This window comes from Mus pahari, chromosome 9, assembly GCF_900095145.1.
Source record: "Mus pahari chromosome 9, PAHARI_EIJ_v1.1, whole genome shotgun sequence".
In the NCBI taxonomy this organism is placed as follows: domain Eukaryota; kingdom Metazoa; phylum Chordata; class Mammalia; order Rodentia; family Muridae; genus Mus; species Mus pahari.
Window position 1 is genome coordinate 46,678,208 of NC_034598.1, and position 19,328 is coordinate 46,697,535.

A 19,328-nucleotide genomic window follows, 5' to 3' on the forward strand; every position below is an offset into this window, starting at 1 on the left:
AGAGTAATTGTGGCTTCATAGAATGAATCTGGTAGAATACCTTCTGTTTCTATTTTGTGAAATAGTTTGAGAAAAACTGGAATTAGGCATAATTTTAAGGTATGAATGTATGAAGTATTAAGTAAATCAGATCTTATGATCATCATATATATCACTAAATATGGATATATATTGAATGAGTAGGGTCATGCTTGGAGGAGAAAAGAAAAAGGTAGCATATGGGAACTATTTTACTCAAATTTTTACAGGGTATCTCTGTTTATAGTGATACCCTAGAGCCATTACTTATCTTTGTATAACCAATATTATTTCTGGAAATAGGTAGGTTCCTGGAATAGAGTGCTATCTTACAGAATTTTCACTTAAATATATTCTTTTAGAGTTTAGATATTAAGAATAAAAATAAGGGAACAGAGAAATTGCTTAGTCTTTAATTGCACTGGTTGCTCTTACAGAGGACTCATTTTCAGTTCCCAGTACCCACATGATGGCTCTCAACTATCTATAATTTCAGTTCCAGAGGAATCTGACATCTTCTTCTAGACTCCTTGGGTACTAGGCACACACATGGTACACTAATATGCATACACACAAGCACTCAGACACATAAATAAAAAAAAATCAAATCAATAGAAAGGCGTGGAAGTAAGCAGCTATTTTAAGAAGTAATCTTCATTCCTTGGTTTTGTTATCTTGGACATGCTAACATCATTTCTGTTTTGCTCACTGATACATCTTTAGTACCCATTATGCATGAGAAACACTCAAATCTTTATTGGATGAATTAACTAATTAAATTTGTTCTCTATCATCTAAATGACACATCTAAATGGGTATGCAGAGCTTTTGACTTGATGAACAGGGAAAACACGCAAAGAAACAAGTTAAAAAATAATAATAATCACATCTATGGAGAAGTATTATTGTAGGTAAAGTTTCTGGCATGAAAAATCAGAAACGTGATAAACATTCAGAGTGCTGATGTAAGGAATGTTCAAGAGAATGTTGATTTCCATATTTATTTTATCACCCACGTCTTCATAATTCTGATATATTAAAATATTTATTTTGATTCTCAAAGGATGAGCACAGCAATATGTTTTTTTGTTTTGCTTGATCCTCTGCTTTTCAACTCATATTAACATTAAAAGTTTTAGAAAATAAAATAGTTCTAGCTATGGGAACAGAAAGATAACAAAGTAAAATTAGAAAGTTGTTGAAGAATCATTTTCTATAGAAGTAGGTTGTAGTTACTTTGTATATACTGTGAGAAAAATAATGGACAGAAACCAAGTAAGAAAGATTAATTTTGGCTCACAGTTTTAGAAGTGGAGATGGTTTGAATTGCAGAGTCTCTTATTTTGCCTCAGTGAAAGCACATGGCAGAGACTAATCATAAAGTGGTATACCATAAAACAGAGAATATCTAGAAGGGTCAAGTGATACCCTTTAAGAGTGTACTTGGTGAAATAGTTTTGAATTTGACCTGCAAGTACACAGGCATGTGCTCTATCTGTCCTTAAGAACAACTGAAAATACTTGAAGGTTGTACTTGGCTTTATATACCTCTTTACTATGTTGGTGTTTTAGTTACTTATCTGTTCAGGAAATTCCCTCTGACCCATAACACATATTTTTTTTAGATGGGAGCCATAAAATTGGAGTTTCTCAAGTTTAAATTGTTCTTAAGACGTGGTAGGGTGGAGTTGGTGGGAACTAATGAGCAGATTTAGTTGTTCACCTTGATTGTCAACTTAATGTAATTTAAAATCACCATAGAAACAAGCTTCTAGGTATGTGAATGAGTATGTTACTCAAACAGTTTAACAGAGCAGGGAAGGTTCACATTGGGTGTGGGTAGCTTTATTTTATGGGACAGACCCTGAGGTACATAAAAGAGAGAAATAAGAAAAAAGAAGGTGACTTGAACATATTTCTCTCTGCTTCCTGACTGTGGATGCAATATGAACAGCTGCCTCAGACTCCTGTCACCACCCTTCCACATAGTGATGGAGTGTACTTTCAAACTGTAAGGCAAAACAAACCCCTCTTTCTTGTAATTGCTTCTGTAAGGAATATTTTACAATGAGAAAAGTAATTAAAAATGGCATTTTAAAGACAGTATATTTTAGTTATGTCCTAAAACCAATTGTACTTTCACAACTTACAAATTACTATTTTATACTTATGCAAGATGAAAACAATCTTTTTTGATTTAGATATATGTTGTAACAAATATCCTCATATAAAGATGTTACATAAGAGATGAATGTGCATGTAAAAATATACATCATCTAATGTATATTTGTATATTTAAAAAATTAAGAGTTCTCTCTAGTTAGCTTTTTTTTTCAATTTAACACAAGCTAAGGTCACGTGGGAAGAGAGAAGCTCAACTGAGAAAATGCCTCTATTAGCTTGGCCTACAGGCAAGTCTGCATAAAACATATATAATAGGTGTCTTAGTCAGGGTTTCTATTCCTGCACAAACATCACGACCAAGAAGCAAGTTGGGGAGGAAAGGGCTTATTTGGCTTACATTTCCATACTGTTGTTGATCACCAAAGGATGCAGGACTGGAACTCAAGCGGGTCAGGGAGCAGGAGCTGATGCAGAAGCCATGGAGNGATGTTCTTTACTGGCTTGCTTCCTCTGGCTTGCTCAGTCCACTCTCTTATAGAACCCAAGACTACCAGCCCAGAGATGGCACCACCCACAAGGGAACCTCCCCCCTTGATCACTAATTGAGAAAATGCCTTACAGCTGGATCTCATGGAGGCATTTCCCCAACTGAAGCTCCTTTCTCTGTGATAACTCCAGCTGTGTCAAGTTGACACAAAGCTATCCAGTACAATAGGTAAATTAGTATGGTGCGATTAATGTTGTAACAGACATACAGAAACAAATCTTGTAAAAAGAGATCCTAATATTAGCTATTTGGTCAGTAGGGAATAAAAGATCAGATTCTAATGTTTAAGGTAAAATACCCATAACTAGTGTCTACTGCTCTCTTGCTAAGTGTCAAATCTTATACTAAGAACTTAGCAAACTCACCACCTGTTATTGTGTATACTCGTCAGATACAGTTTGTTAGCTGAGCCTTATTACCCCCAATTACATATGGTGGAACTTAGGAGTTGAGAAGAAAATAAGCTGTCTAATGTCCTGTCATTAGTAAATAGTAGCACTAAGCACCAATGAGTGCAAGAGGACTTTTGGGAACAGCAATTGCCAAGAAGGCTTAGGGCAACAGCACAGAGGTTTTAAAAGAGAATTGTTAAGCAGATTTAAGAATGTGGATAATATTATGAAGCTGAAATGATGCACAATATAAATGCCCAGATGCACAGACTTTGGATGAATGGAGTAGAGGAAAAATGAAACAAATTACCAGTTAATACAGGTGGAGTCACACCCACACTTATATTTATGACCTGGTCACTAACCAATGTTGGTGCCTTATTCAAACCTGAAGACCTTTGAATTATTCAGTCTCAAAAGATGATTGTGACATCTAACAGTGTTGCCATTACTGAATGTTAGAGGTAGAAAGAACATGAGAGATCAGAGGTCAGAGATTCTAATCTACCCTGATGGTTGACCAGAGGGAACAGCACTATGCTTGGGCCACTAGACCACACCTTACCAAGATCCTGAAGAGTCCACCTGCTTTTACTGAATGAAAACAAATGCTGCCAAACAAATGGGGTCTAGTCCTAGATTAAGGTTCAGAACACAGGTATGCTTACTTCCAATCTTTATATATATATACTGTCCATTGCATCCTATTTGTGAGGAGAATGAAAAGGATTTTGTGGTTGTAAAGAGGGATGATTAATCTCCCTGATGTCATTCTCCACAGACTTGGAAAATTAGCCAGTGTCTTTATATTTTGCTTCAGTCCATATTCAGAAGTATCTCAAGTCACAAACCACTTAGTTTAAAAACATTTCTCAATTAATTTTGACTCTCTGTGACTTTGCTACTTGAGCCCTAAACTTCCATAGATCAGAGACTGTGTCCTTTGCCTTCTTTTCAACCTGTTCCCTTCTGCTGCTGCCCCAGAGTCCCAGTAAGTGGACCAGGCTCAGGGTCTGCTCAAATTTTACTTGTAATTATGGGCAGCCCAGTAATTTCTTTTCTGAGGCTCAGTTTCTCACTTTCTATAGTTCATGATTTATGCCTTTGGACCCCATTTGTTTGGAAGTAGTGGTCTTAATTCAACAAAGGCAAGTGGTCTCCCAAGGGAAGCCGAGAAGGAGGGACATCTGGGGACAGTTACGAACAGCGTCTGTGGCTTTCAGCCCAGTGCCCTAGGGCCAGTGTCAGACAGTGGCCTCACTTCTTCAGTGTCTGGTTGCAGAAGGCAGTTTCTACTCTCCTTACAGGCCTATGGGCAGGTCTCCTTTGGGGGTCAGGATTACTGGGAATACTAATTAATTCATTAGTGGGGTTGATGGATTATCAGGCTGTCTCCTAGCAGAGGAGCCTGAGGGGTGGGGTGGGGTGGGGTGGGGTGGAGTGTAACAGATTGCTGCTCATAAATCTGCCTGTTGCCTTCCTTTTCTCTGCTTCAATGGCTCCTAGTATCAGGCCAGTGGGCCAGCAACTGAGTGCTGGTCTGGTCTCCTTTTCTCCACTCAGCAGATGGTTCTAACAGGTTACCTCAGATCTTTACAAAAAAGCAATAGTGAAAGAGAGAAGGGCTGTGGACTGGCCCTCTGGCCCAGGAACCATGTGGGGGAGGAGAGTGAATGCAAATGACCTTAATTCTCTTTTCCTAAGGCAGTCATCACTCTCTCCTTTTGCTGATTGCACAGCCTTTCTGCCCTTCCTGCTCTCTCAGAATTCAACAACCCCACAACTGTCAAGGAGTTTTGACAGTAACCCTGATGAATGCATTCCACCCACTTTTCTGAAAAAAACAAAACAAAACAAAAAAACCCAGCAAACTCAAAAACTGAAAACCAGTTCTTAAAGAAAAACTCCCTCTGCCACTACATGAGTATACACACACACACACACACACACACACACACAAACACACACACACCACACGTGTGCACACACACAATTGAATGTATTTTGAGAGTTAATGAGTTAATCCTCTTATGTTCAATTCCTTACATCTGTCAGAGGTCTCTGGGCACAATGTTCCATCTCTACCCTCACCTTTGTCTCAATATGTTCATCTTTCTACTAATGTTCCATTCCTTTCCTCCTACAATAAATCTCACAGGCAGGGTGCCACTTCCAAAATAACAACAACAATGACAACAACAACAACTTTTTAGTATCCATGGGTATGGCTTTGAATACAGAATTCAGGGGAGTGACCCATACATTTAGAAACTATTAAGGTGCTTTATCTAGAGGCAAACTGTCCCATTCATAACCTCCTTCTGGCTGAGGAATAAATTCTGATTTGTTTCCAGAAATTATGATGTCTATCATGCATTACTTAATTACTCCAAAAATGAAGTTTATTTTGCTGAGCAATAGTTCCTGGATAAGGAACAAAAAGATTAGTGAGGCTTTAAAGATTTGCTGAAAATTACTAGTGACTTGCAAAAACCAGAAAAAGTTATTTTTTTATTTAGTTTTCTATGAAGATGAAGAATTACAAAATACCTATGTTAGAGTTCAAAAAATTAACTATTTAAAACCTATGATAGTCTTTAATAATAGTGGTAATAAAACTACCTTTTAGAGCCAGAGCTCCAAGGGTTTATACATTTGCTTTTGTTTTCATAAATGTCATGTGAACAAAACACAACAGACCAATACAGCAAATATGGTTATAACAGGAATATATTTGTTATGTTGCAAAGGGAGACTAAGACTAACCCTAACCCTAACCCTAACCCCAAAACTCTAAGAAAAAAGGCTGGGGGATGTAGCTTAGTGGTAAAGTGCTTGTTTAGCATATGCAAGGCCCTAGGTTCAAATGTTAGAAATACACACACACACACACACACACACACACACACACACACACACACGTGCACGCACAGCAAAAAAATCTGTCCAAGAAACAAAACCAAAATCTTCTAGAAAACAACAACCAACCAATCAAACCAATAATCTCCCCATGTAGGGTAGTAGAGTCACTAGTACTATGTCCTTGCTGTGTAGTTTTCTCAGGTTCATTTTAAGCATGGCCACCGGTCTCATGTACGGTTTAGCTTTCTTTCCAAGTATGTCTCCAGTTTTCTGACCCCCTTCCTGTTCTGCCTGCTCTACCCTGCCTTGTACCTTTCTAACCACAAGACTTTTCAGTTCTCTTAGTTTTCACCCATCAACTTCAGCAGTCTTCCCCCTCTAGTCCCTTCCTGGTTTAAACAAAAACAAACACGCAGTGGCAAAGCTGGACCTGGTCAGAGAAGCCTTGTGAAGGAGGTGTGTCTTTAGGCTAGGAAGGGGAGGGGCTAGCCTGTGGGCAACGTCTCCCGCCCTGGTCAGCAGCCAAAACCAGCAAAACTGCAGCAAGTCAGAAGCTCCAGTCAGATCACAGGAGCTGCCCAGAGACCGTGGTACTGAAAGAGCTACTCGCGGGAGCTGACCCCGGGAAAGAGGTACTGAAAAGACCTAGAAAACCAGCTGTGGTGGAGGCACTGACCTGAAGGCATCCTGGTGGTGCATCAGAACTCCAGGAAAAAGTAGAATAAGTAACAGACAGGGTACTCAGACCAGGAACAATCACTAGAAGGTAGCTACCAGCTTAACACGGACGACTGAAAGGGTCTTCTGTTTCCCACGATCTGCCTGGTCAGGTCAGGGTAGACCTGACTGCCCTGATAGTTTTTCAGGACACAGATTAGAGTTTAATCTCGGAACTGGACTTCCAGAGGTGAGACTGTGAATGGGGTGTGGGTACTAAAGTTTCTGTGTGAAGTTCCCACAGATGCAGAAGAGAAGACTTTGCTGGTGACTCCTCTGTCACTGTGAAGCCCAACGTTCCATCTTGCTAATGCTAAAAGCTGCAAAAGTTTAGCTGTTTTCCCAAAGTGGCTTAGCAAGCAAGTTGGAAGAATTGGTACATTTGAGTGCTTTGTTCACAAAGCCGATGGTCTGGGCAAACAGTGGAGGGAGAGGAATAGAAATGGAAATTAAATAAGGAGAGGGAGATCTTGGGAGGCCACAGGTGAAGATTCTCCTCACTGTCTCCATTTGCTTAGCCAAAAGTTCTTCAATGGTTTGGAGATAGAAAATATATTTTCCCCCAGCGGTTTGAGATTGTAAATCAGACAAAATGATTGTCCAAATGTATCTTTTTTTGCCATATACTCATCACTTTCCCACCAAAATTATATTCAAGAAATATTAACAAATGCAAATGATCCCACCTTAGTTTCTAACATAGTAAAGAACACGGGGAGAAAATTAGATACTTGTTTAACTTCTGCTAATGAAGTTCACTATTACGATCTGAGGCTGTGAAACTGAATGAAGTACAGTATGGCCTTGCGCTCTCTCTCTCTCTCTCTCTCTCTCTCTCTCTCTCTCTCTCTCTCTCTCCCTCTGTGTATATGTGTGGGGCATGCAGATAGTTACTAATCAATAGGAAATTGTAGTTGTAGATATAAAATCTTGGCTATGAAAGACTACTATTCTAATCACTGTTCCCATACAATGCTACTTGTGAAATCCTTGGTTTATGTTTTTTGTTTTGTTTTGTTTTTGTTTTTGTTGTAGTCTCCAAGCAAAATATTTCATTTATGTGGTTCTTAACTTCTCTAAACATTAGCCTGCATAATCCCTTTCTGTTGTATTTAGAGCCATAGCAGCAAGAGGTAATCAAGTACCATCAGCTTATAAGGGGAAAAACACTGGACAACCTACTACAAATACCCGTGTAAATACTTTTCACTCACTTCACTCACTTTTCAAATGAAACTTTTCCAGAATGAATGAAGGTAAAGGTGTAGGAAGAATTTCATGTAGTAGTTCTCCAAATAGTAGAAACTCGCAATGGCTATGATACTATGCAGTTAGCGTCTATGACAAATACATGTTCAAAAAGGATTTTAAAGTGAAAAAAAATGAGAATAATATTTTAAATAGAGAAAAATAACTCAAAACTGAGATTTTATTGAAGGAAATAAAGAGGTAAATCCTGTAACATGTAGGTGTATGTGGAAATCCAAATACTAATGTCAAAGACTAGAATGGACTTTATGAGATCAGAATGAGTTTGCACATATTGGGGGTAGTAGAATTCTATATTCAAAAGCTAGTATTAATTAATACTTTTTAGCTACACTGGCATTATCTCTATGTTCTATGAGGCAGAACCATAGCCTTTAATATCCATACAATATCCACAAAACATTAAAACAATTTTGCTATGTTCATCTCACACTTTAGTGACAAGAAAATAATCTTAGTTTTGTGTTTCTTTCAGGATACTTATAAGATGGTATGGTAACAGGTTAAAGGATGAATTGGGTTTTGGTTTTTACTCTGAAGAGAATCCACTTAAGTTTTATTAATAACAAATTAGAAGTGAATCATATATTTTCAACACTTTGTTTCTTTGTCTATCATGTGATACCTTGAAAATATTTAAAGTAGAAATAGAGAAAGCCCATTTTATCATTGGAAAGTTCTGGCTTTTGCTTCTATCTGTGAGATACTTCACACCTTTTCTCTGGAGCTTGTGGAGGAATTGCATTGCTCATATTGTGAACCAACGATAAAACAGTCCTACTAGATGAGGGCTTCTGCCTTCCACCAGAAATTTGATGAACATGTAACTAAGAAAGAATATCAAGTCAATTTTTTTCTGCATGAGAATTTTCGCTCTTTCATCCTCCCTGCATCTACACAAATATAAACAGAATAAAAATTTGGAAGCTAATTTCATGTCTGACTGTAGAGGCATCTGATGGAGCTTGGAATCTTCATTCATCCGTTTTAGTCCCACAGGATCTTTGATATTTAGCTTCATTATTACATGGGTAAGTAAACACCTTAAAACAAAAACTGAAATAGATCACTGATCTTCATGGTCCCGAAATTGGCATTAAACATAGATTTTAAAATTATATGTGTAATTATTGTCATTGTGACTCAAGATATTTAGGAGTAGTCATTTCTCACCCTCATGTGGAATTCATGACACATGGCATTAATTCCAAGGGTTTAATGCATTAACTCATTCTATGCTGAGTTAGATCTATTACTATTATTCCAATTTTAGGAGGAGAAGATTAAGGTAGATACAAGTTTAAGTCACAAATATAGTAAGTAGTAAAATTGAAATTTGGATCCAGTTGATCTGACTCCAGATTGTGTGCTGTCTAGACTAGATGACAAGTGAAGACTATTGGGCAGTTATCATATTTGCTTCTTTACCAATTAGATGAGGTGGCATTCAGATAACAACAGCATATACAGTGCATTTTATTTATTAATCTGTGTGGAGAATTTGATTTTGAATGAAGAAAACACATGCAAGAATGGGTTAGACTTTTGAAATTCCAAAAATAAATTAAAAATAGACACATAGATATTGTTTTACATTATCTTTGTCATACTTTTGTGTTGAATAATATAAACTATACCTTATCTTTTTATTATATAAAATAATAAAATAAATAAAACTAGGATTAGGAATCAGGAACTGAAAATATTGGGTTAGAGCTCCATCTGTACTCTTTTGGTCACCTTGTTTTTGAAGCCACATTTATATGGCCACAAAATTCTCTTAGAGCTACTGTACCAATACATATGTGAATAGAGAAAATTAAACCAGAACCATCCCTGTTCTTCTCATGGTTGATAAAAGAAGAAAGGTAAAATTTCACTCCTTTGTTTTGCTTCACATTGTTTATCCAAGTCTAATAAACTTTTCCTTTATACCCACCAACAGTATTATTTTAAAAGCTTAAAAATCACCAAGTTTATTAAAGACAAATATTAGTCAATTTTATTTTCTCAACCCCAGTTCCTGGTAGCATGCCCACTGACATACATAGAAAGATCAAGCAAGAGTTGTGAAGAACAGAGAGAAAATAGGGAAGCCAAATACAAAAGTGAGAGTGATACCAGGTGGGTCAGGTGGTTCTCCTCTCTTTCACCTCTCCGTCCTCTTTGTGGACATCATTATGACCCAGTGCAATGATGCTAATGAAGATGGGAGAAAGATGAGGAGGAAAAGAGTACAGAAAAGAAGAGGAGTAGAATAAGTAGCTGAAAGCAACACAGAAAAGCCTTTGAGATAGGAATGAATCCTGGAATGTGAGTTAAAAGCTGCCTCAGAGAACATCAAGGGAAATTTTCCCTGGATAATGATCACTCATGTTGCTATAGCTATATTGATCTACAATTGCTAAAGACAAAATATCTTTCTTCATTAGTTATGATGAAAGAGATAAGGGAAGAAAAGAACTGTAAATCCCAGGATTTGGGATCAGAAATGTTTTTATGTCCTATTACACTATGTCTTTACATGTCCATCATATAAAATGCTGGCCTCATGGTGCTGCTGAATATACTCATCACCTTCAACAGTATGCTCTATTGGATATATAGATTAATGAGTGCAAAAGTGCTGTAAAATTAGAATGCTACACAAAAGCTGTTGTAATTACACACAGAGAGACCATTAGGTTTCTCAAGCCCATCCCATCCTTTTTAGGCCTCAGCCTGCACCTGCCTCTGGAAGATCTGTGTTATTTTAACAGAAAGTTAATTAGGTTCTTACCCATCCCTCTGGATATTTGCCCGACTTAGAAGTGCAGCTCAGCACACAAGCTTCATCATCCATATTAAAAGTGGGATTTTCTGACTTGGCCTGGGCAGCCAGTTGACCAGTAGGTTCCAATGTGTGTTTTCAATAAAGCTGCTTACCCAGGAAGCCTTATTAAGTGAGTAAGTCAAGCTGACATGATTTCCTTGCTGATTAATATGAAACCTGGGCTGTTTTCACAATGCAATAACATTAATTATTTATAGGAGGTAAATGAGGTTACAATGAAAACAAGCTCCAATTACCAGAAACAATTCAAATAATATTTTTATATTTTTTGTAAATGCTAATCCTAATCCCTGAATTAATTGATTGGAGACCCCAGCTTCAAGGATCAAAAGGCATTTCATTATGTTCTTCCCTTTAATCAAAGGTGATAGAGGATTTAATGTTTCAAGGACCAACTAATAAGCTGGGATGCTCCAGCAGGGTTTACCAGATACTTTTATCTGCTAAACTATAGACCTACAAATGACTCAAAAGATCTGAAAACTACTCAAACTCTTGTAATATGAATGTAAGTTTACTAAATCACATATCTATTTTTCATATGGCAAAATTTGCATGTTAAGCATATCAAACAGTATCTGTTAGGCAAATGAATTGAAGTAGTTAGGATTTTTCTGTTTTTACCTAAAACAGTCCCATGTTATGTTCACAGTCGCTATATTCTGTTTTGTTTTACATTGGTTTCATATTTTCATTTCTAATAAAGTATTTTCTGTTTCACTGAAATAATCTTGGATAGGTTGATGGATCACTGATTTTTGCTTCTAAGTATTGTCATAGTGTGATATTTATGTGCAAAGGAAAGAGTTGTCCATACATGGGTAAACTTATTAATGGCCAGTGGCAATTTGTTTCATGGTTCTTTCATGACACTGTGTCACATGTCTGACACCCCTAGCTGCTACGAGAGAACACAGGGTACTTATAAAGAATTACAATGCTCTTTTGGACATGGGGCAGTCCAGCCACAGTGGAACTATTTAATATGAAGTGCTTGAAGTCACCTGTTGGCAGAGCCAGTGGGGAACATGGGACTGTACAAGTTAGATGCTTGTGAAATATCTCTAAATAGAGGCTACATAGGCCTCTGTAGAACACAGGAAGGTAGTCTTGATCTTGCTATAGGTTTTCATTTTATGCTAAAAATTCAGAACATTTTACTTGCTTAACTGATCAACATATATTTTATTTGATAATATAAATTTATTTTCATGTTATATACCAATTATTTAAAAATCATTGTTCACCTTCAGCAAATTTTCTTTTTCATTCTTTGTTTATTATGATGTACTTTTCATTACATTTCTGACCAGTTTTCTCTTCCTTCATTCCTCCCACCACCCCACCCACCTCCATTCTTCCTCACACCCACCCCTCCGTTTCCCCTCAGAAAAGAGCAGGCCTCCCAGGAATATCAACCAAAAGTGACATAACAGTTACTAAGACTAGGTACAAACTGTCATATCAAGGCTTGATGAGGCAACCCAGTAGGAGGAAAAGGCCCAAGACTAGGCAAAAGAGTCAGTGATACTTTCTATCCCCACTATTAGGAATCCCAAAGAAGACTATGCTACACAACCAAAACATATATGCAGAGGACATAGCTGAGACATATACAGTCCCCATGATTGTTGTTTCAGTCTCTGTGAGTCCTTATGGGTCCTACTTAGGTGATCTGTGCACTGTGATCTTCTTGTTACCTTAACAGCTCTGGTTCGTACAGTTCTTCTTCCTCTTCTGTGGGGTTCCCTGAGCTCTGCCTAATATTTGGTGTGTGTCTGTGCATCTGCTTCCATCAGTTGCTGGGTGAAGCCTCTCTGATGATGATTGAATTAGGCACCAATCTGTGAATATAGTAGAATATCATTAGTAATCATTTAATTGATTTATTTTTTGCCAGTTGTCTTTGGTTCTATCCTAGGTGCCCGGGCTGTCCAGTCTCTAGTTCCTGGCTATTCAGGCAGTGTCAGGTACAGGCTCTCATAGTGTTGGCTTCAGGTTAGCCACTCCCACAAGTTTTGTTCCACCATTACCTCAGCCTATTTTGTAGGCAGCTCAAATTGTAGGTTGAAAGTTTTGTGACTGGGTTGATGTCCTGGTCCCACCACTATAAACCTTACCTGGTTACAAAAGATGGTCAGTTCAGGCTCCGTATCCCCCATTACTAGAAGTCTTGGCTAGGGTCACCCTCATAAAATCCAGGGAGTTTCCACTACACTAGATTTCCACAGTGACTCCTTCTAAGTCCTCTCCTTTTTACAGTTATCTTTCCCAGTACTCTCTACTTTCATTCATATCCTCCACTCTCTCCTGATCCCTCCTATTCCCATCCCTACTCACCCACAGTCCTCTTGCAAAATTTATTCTATTTCTCTTTCCCAGGAAGATCCATCCATGCATCCTCCTTTGAACCTTTCTTGACTTAGCCTTTCTGGGTCTGTGGTTTGTAGAGTGATTATCCTTAATAGCTAATATCTAAGTACATATCATATTTGTCTTTCTGGGTCTAGGTTACCTCACTCAGGGTAATTTTTTCTAGCACCATTCATTTGCCTGTAAATTTCATGACGTTATTTTTATAACATCTGAATAATACTCCATTGTAAAAATGTACTATATTTTCTTTATCTATTCTTCAGTTGAGGAACATCTATTTTGTTCTCAGTTTCTGGCTGTTATGAATAAAGCTGCCGTGAACACAGTTAAGCAAGTGTTCTTGTGGAAGACCGGAGCATTCTTTGGGTATATGCCCAAGAGTAGTACAGCTGGGTCCTGAGGTAGATCCATTTCCAACTCTCTGAGGAATCACCATATTGTACAAGTTTGTACTCCCACCAGCAATGGAGGAGTGTTCCTCTTGTTCTGCATCCTAGCCAGCATGTATTGTCAGTTGTGTTATTGATCTTAGCATTTCTGACAGGTGTAATACGGAATCTCAAAGTAATTTTGATTTTCATCTCCCATATGACTAAGAATGTTGAACATTTGTAAGTGTTTCTTAGCCATTTGAGATTTCTCTTTTGAAAATGATATTTAGAAACGTATCTGACTTTTAATGGGGTTATTTGGTTTGTTTATATCTAGTTTCTTGAGTTCTTCGTATATTTTGAATGTTAGCTTTCTGTCAGATGTGGAGTTAGTGAAAATTTTTTCTCAATTTGTAGGATGCTGTTTTGTCCTATTGATGATCCTTTACCTTACAGAAGATTTTCAATTTTATTAGTTCCCATTTATTAATTGTTGATCTTAGTGCTTGTGTTATCAGTGTTCTGTTGAAGTTGTCTCTTATGCCAAAAGCATTCAAGGCGGTTCCCCACTTTCTCTTCTACTAGGTTCTTCTTCTTCTTCTTCTTCTTCTTCTTCTTCTTCTTCTTCTTCTTCTTCTTTCTCCTCCTCCTCCTCCTCCTCCTCCTCCTCTTCCTCCTCCTCCTCTTCCTCCTCCTCCTCCTCTTCCTCCTTCTTTTTTGCAATGTGCTGTAAGTTGATGTATGTCTAGGATAATTCTTTGAGCTTTGGTTTAATTTAAATTGACAGCTGGGCAAGGAAAGTATGAAACACAAGTGCTCTATATCCATGAAATAAACACAAAGTTTATGTGTTTACATGTGACAAGGTCTCATATAGCTCAGACTGGGGTTAAACATTTTATGCTGCTAAACATAAACCTCTGTATGCTGATAACGATGAACTCCTGATTTTTCTGCTTCCACCTCCTAAGGTCTGAGATCATAGCCATCATGTCTATCTCAGTTTAGATTTACACCAGGTATTTTGTGGTTCAACTTTTTTTATATTTTCCTTTTTTTCAGAATCTATAGATGGCAAAAATGTATATGAAATCCAAGGATATGGTAGAGCTGGTCAACACACAATCCTGGATGGATAAAGGTCTGGCCTCTCAAAATGAGATGAAGGAGCAAGAGAAAAGACCAGGCTCTTATGGAATGCTTGGAATCTTAACTGAAGAGCATGACAGTATCGAAGAGGATGAAGAAGAGGAAGAAGATGGAGATAAACCTAAAAGAAGAGGTCCCAAGAAAAAGAAGATGACTAAAGCTCGCCTTGAAAGGTTCAGGGCTCGAAGAGTCAAGGCCAATGCTAGAGAACGAACCCGGATGCATGGCCTGAATGATGCCTTGGATAATCTTAGAAGAGTCATGCCATGTTACTCTAAAACCCAAAAGCTTTCCAAGATAGAGACTCTTCGACTGGCAAGGAACTACATCTGGGCCTTGTCTGAAGTCCTGGAAACTGGTCAGACACTTGAAGGGAAGGGATTTGTGGAGATGCTATGTAAAGGTCTCTCTCAACCCACAAGCAACCTGGTTGCTGGATGCCTCCAACTGGGGCCTCAATCTGCCCTCCTGGAGAAGCATGAGGAAAAATCTTCAGTTTGTGACTCTACTGTCTCTGTCCACAGCTTCAACTATCAGTCTCCAGGGCTTCCCAGCCCTCCTTATGGCCATATGGAAACACATCCTCACCATCTCAAGCCTCAACCATTTAAGAGTTTGGGTGACTCTTTTGGGAGCCATCCACCTGACTGCAGTACCCCTCCTTATGAGGGTCCACTCACACCACCCCTGAGCATTAGTGGCAACTTTTCCTTGAAGCAAGATGGCTCCCCTGATTTGGAAAAATCCTACAACTTCATGCCACATTATACCTCTGCAAGTCTAAGTTCAGGGCATGTGCATTCGACTCCCTTTCAGACTGGCACTCCCCGCTATGATGTTCCTGTAGACCTGAGCTATGATTCCTATTCCCACCATAGCATTGGAACTCAGCTCAATACGATCTTCTCTGATTAGAGCAATAAGATAAGCACCAACATTTCAGAGAATGAAGTGGAGATGTTTTCCATGTTTCTAGTGGCTGAGCTAAACTCTCAGAAAATTTAAAAGAACCTTTGGATATACATCAAACATAATAGTCCTAGTTTGTTCAAAACTTCCTGTACCTGCTAACTTTCTTCCCATTAACTTCTCACATTGAACCAATCCTACATTCGGTAAACTCAAGTGAACATATCTGATGGTTTGAGGCCACATGGTAATGGAACAGAAAGCCTAGGCCCTGCTCCAATGGTGCCAAAGACTAACTGAATACTCTGCCAATTGACTTTCCATTTCCAGTGTTTTTATTGCTTTCTGATAAACATGAAGCAACTGTTCTAAATCAACATATACTGTTCACCTCTCACACAGTTTTAAAATTAAAAAGCAATAAAAGGAAATAGCATAAATGGAATGATTATATAGAACTGGAAGGAGCATCAAGTACATGTCTGTTGGCTTATAGAGTACAAAATTTGTGTGAATTTGACAAATCATCTTTGTGTCTATTTAAATATAACTTCCAGAGCCTAAAATCATAACTTGGATGTTACCATAAATAACCAGTATGTTCTTTAAGAGATTAGCTCTACTTATTACTGTGCTGAAAGCTATATACACCTTTTTTAGTGATTCCAGAACCATGATAGAAGCCTCACACAAACTTCATTCTTGATACTATTTTAAAAAAACAACTGTCTTAGTTCTAGGAGACAAGCAAGAAAGACATTGAAATTTCTCTTCTGGCACACAGAAATATCACCTAGCTCATTTCTTAGCTTCCATGACTAAAGGGCTGTGGGAATTTTGCAGGTATTCAGGTGCTTCAGTTAGAATTAGAACTCAGCCAGGTTCATACTGTAGAGCAATAAAAATGGTGATTGGCTGCCATCCCAACTAACACAGTTGAAGAATTCTGCCTCACACATAGCCACTGGAAAAATGTGGATATTCTCCAGCAAGATGAATTTCACTGTTTAAAGCAATGTGATTAAAGCCATAGAGTCCACTCCAGTATCATATATTCCAGAACTGTTGTAATCAGTCTTGAATTCTTACAACATAAATGTAACTTCTTACTTCCCACCCTCCACTGATTGTTATTTTGTCTTCATTTCCATGATATTATGCTATTTTATGCAAAATTTTGATTAGAATCAAAATAAAGAGTCAATGAATCTGTCTGTATCTTCAGCACGGGTTTTGATCAGTTTTAAGAAAGTTTATTTTTCTTTATGTGGCATCTCTTTTCTTTGTATCCACATTGGTTCAGCCAAGTTTCTCTTCTCCAGAGAAATTAACTCTGAGAAATTTTACTATCATGATCCATCCTCCACAGCAATCATTTATGTTCAACCCAGGAGTATACATAGTTTATTTATAGTGGGTGAGGATACATCTCTAGGAATAAATTTAGCAATATTAATGACAGATGAATATGCCATTTTATATACCAAACTATATATGTATCTCTTTTCTTTATTGCCCTTATTTATTTCTTTACACTGGGAGTTATTTTGTATCCATCTTATTGCAGCACTTACTCTGCTCTACTTTGCACCTTTGGCTTATAAATATGTTTAAAAGTCTGTAAAGAGGTCTTAAACAACTTGTGACAGTAATTTACCACCCCCAACACCTTGAATCACCCTAGTGGAAATAGGCAAGGAGAATTATTTATAGAATCATCCTATGTAATTTTTTTTTGAGAATTTGCTCTTACTTACCATAGCATCTTACTTATATAGCATTTATGTTTATAGATAATTGCTATCTGAATTATTTATTAGGTTCTATTTATTTAATTTATTATTCTTTCTTTTTATGTAAAAATTTGAGACTGATAGATATAGCCTTAAAACTTCACTGGGCAAGTAGCTTATACATTTGGAGTGAGAGAAAAGGTGAAAATCAGTTCTTGATTGCTTGCGATGGTTTTATAAAAAAGATCAATAATTTGAATGGCTATGCAAGTTAATGGCTTTAGATTTTTTCCTTTAAGGTGCAACAGAGTTACATTATTATTTTTTCCTTTGGAGAATGTAGTACATGTGAACCAAGACTGTAGACTTGTGAAGAGAGATTTTATAATTAAATACAAATTTAGTACTGTACCATGCTTGGAAAGAACTTGTTCTTTAAATAATGTCTAGTCTTCTGGGAATGTTTTCAGATAAAAATGAAGCAATTGTTTAAAAGAAATGACTGTTTTACCTCCCTTTTCCAGTAGCAATAAAGCTTTGAGTGTTATTACACATTGTGTTTTTCTTGGCAATGTTACTCTTTGGAGATTTCATTGAGTCTTTACATTTATATTTGGTGAGCAGCTAGCACAGTAAGTCCAGACAGTGCATAGGGTTTACACAATTGTTCTTTTAGGTCATCTTGCCACTTTCCAGAAGACTTGGAAGGCCACAGTGTAGTAGATAAATGTCTCTCACTCATATAATAAACTATAAAACTTGCAGTTGAGAAAAGAGGAATCTTTCAGGCTATAGAAATACTTAGGCCCCAGAGAGGTTAGTCATAGAAGGATGCCCTAGTATCTGCTATTTAAGTGAGCTTGCCAATTTTTGAAACAATATGAAGTATGATTTTGACAATTGGCTTTTAATATTTTCTGATTTATTTTTAGTTTTCTTATGATAATTTTTTCCAAGAGTCCTTCTTAAATGAATAAAATGCAAAATAGAAAAATCTAATAATGATGATGATGATGAATATAAATAAAATTGGTTAACAAAAGAAACTTGAGCTTAAGATTTAAGAAACAAAGTGTATAAAGGAAAGCCATCTTTCTGTATGTCTCTTGAATCTGCTGTTCCTGGTCTCCACAGAGAAAACATTGTTTCAAACACATTAACTTAATAATTATCAGAGATCTTTTATACAAATAGAAGCAAATATTTGGTACATTTGTCACAAACATTATGATATATCATCTCCTCCCCTTTTCTATAAATAGTTTGTGTACTGAAATAATATTTAAGCACATATCTTCAGATTTTTTATATTAAAATATTTTGATTGTGAAGCTTCAACTGGCTATCAATAAACAATAAAATTCATGAGACTAAGTTGAAGAATTTAGGTTGCAATCCTGAATGACACGTCATTTGGCTTTTACTGAGAATCTCTTTACTTTGTAAAGACTGCTCCAAAAAGACAATGACATGTCTCAGCTATGAGATGTTTATCATGTAATGTCAGGTTTCAAGTGACTTGCATATGTTTATTCATTTGTTCCTAAAGTCATTCCCATAAAGCAATAACTCATTGTTCTCATTTTACAGATTAGGAAACTAAGGAAAAGTGATCTAAAACTAATCCTCTGTGCTGAGGATTAGTTTTAGATTTTTTATTTTATTGACAATTTCATACATGTATAGAATGTATTTCAGTCATGTTCACATATATTACTTTCTCTTCTCCTCTTCTTCTTCAGCTGAGCCCTTCATCCCAAGTATGGCCTCTTCTACCATCTTGCCTCTTTTGTGTGTTATCCACCTAGTTTAATTTGAATTGCTTTTTAAACACATGGGTTGGCCATTATTTATTGATTCACTGGTAACTTGCCAGTGATTACACCATTTCTTCCCTCTACACTGAGGTCTGTTGAAAACACTTCATATGAAACGTATTTCTTAGTGTCAGCTCACCTGTTCTTAATTTTATTTTAATTTACAAATCTCATTTATTTTTATTAGATATTTTCTTTTTATTAGATATTA

General features: G+C 37.1%; 1 protein-coding gene across 3 annotated transcripts; it reads left to right on the forward strand.

The window, feature by feature from the left end:
• Positions 1 to 6,477: 6,477 nt before the first annotated feature.
• Positions 6,478 to 17,850, forward strand: Neurod4 (neuronal differentiation 4). 3 transcript variants are annotated; one of them, XM_021205477.1, is made up of 2 exons: positions 6,478 to 6,709; positions 14,572 to 17,850. In XM_021205477.1, exon 2 carries the CDS (start codon positions 14,581 to 14,583, stop codon positions 15,571 to 15,573), a length of 993 nt encoding a protein of 330 aa, XP_021061136.1. In that variant the 5' UTR covers positions 6,478 to 6,709; positions 14,572 to 14,580; the 3' UTR covers positions 15,574 to 17,850. The 3 variants fall into 3 exon arrangements, with proteins under 3 accessions (XP_021061136.1, XP_021061135.1, XP_021061138.1); XM_021205476.1 differs by having other exon boundaries at positions 6,478 to 6,575; XM_021205479.1 differs by having other exon boundaries at positions 6,594 to 6,850.
• Positions 17,851 to 19,328: the final 1,478 nt, after the last annotated feature.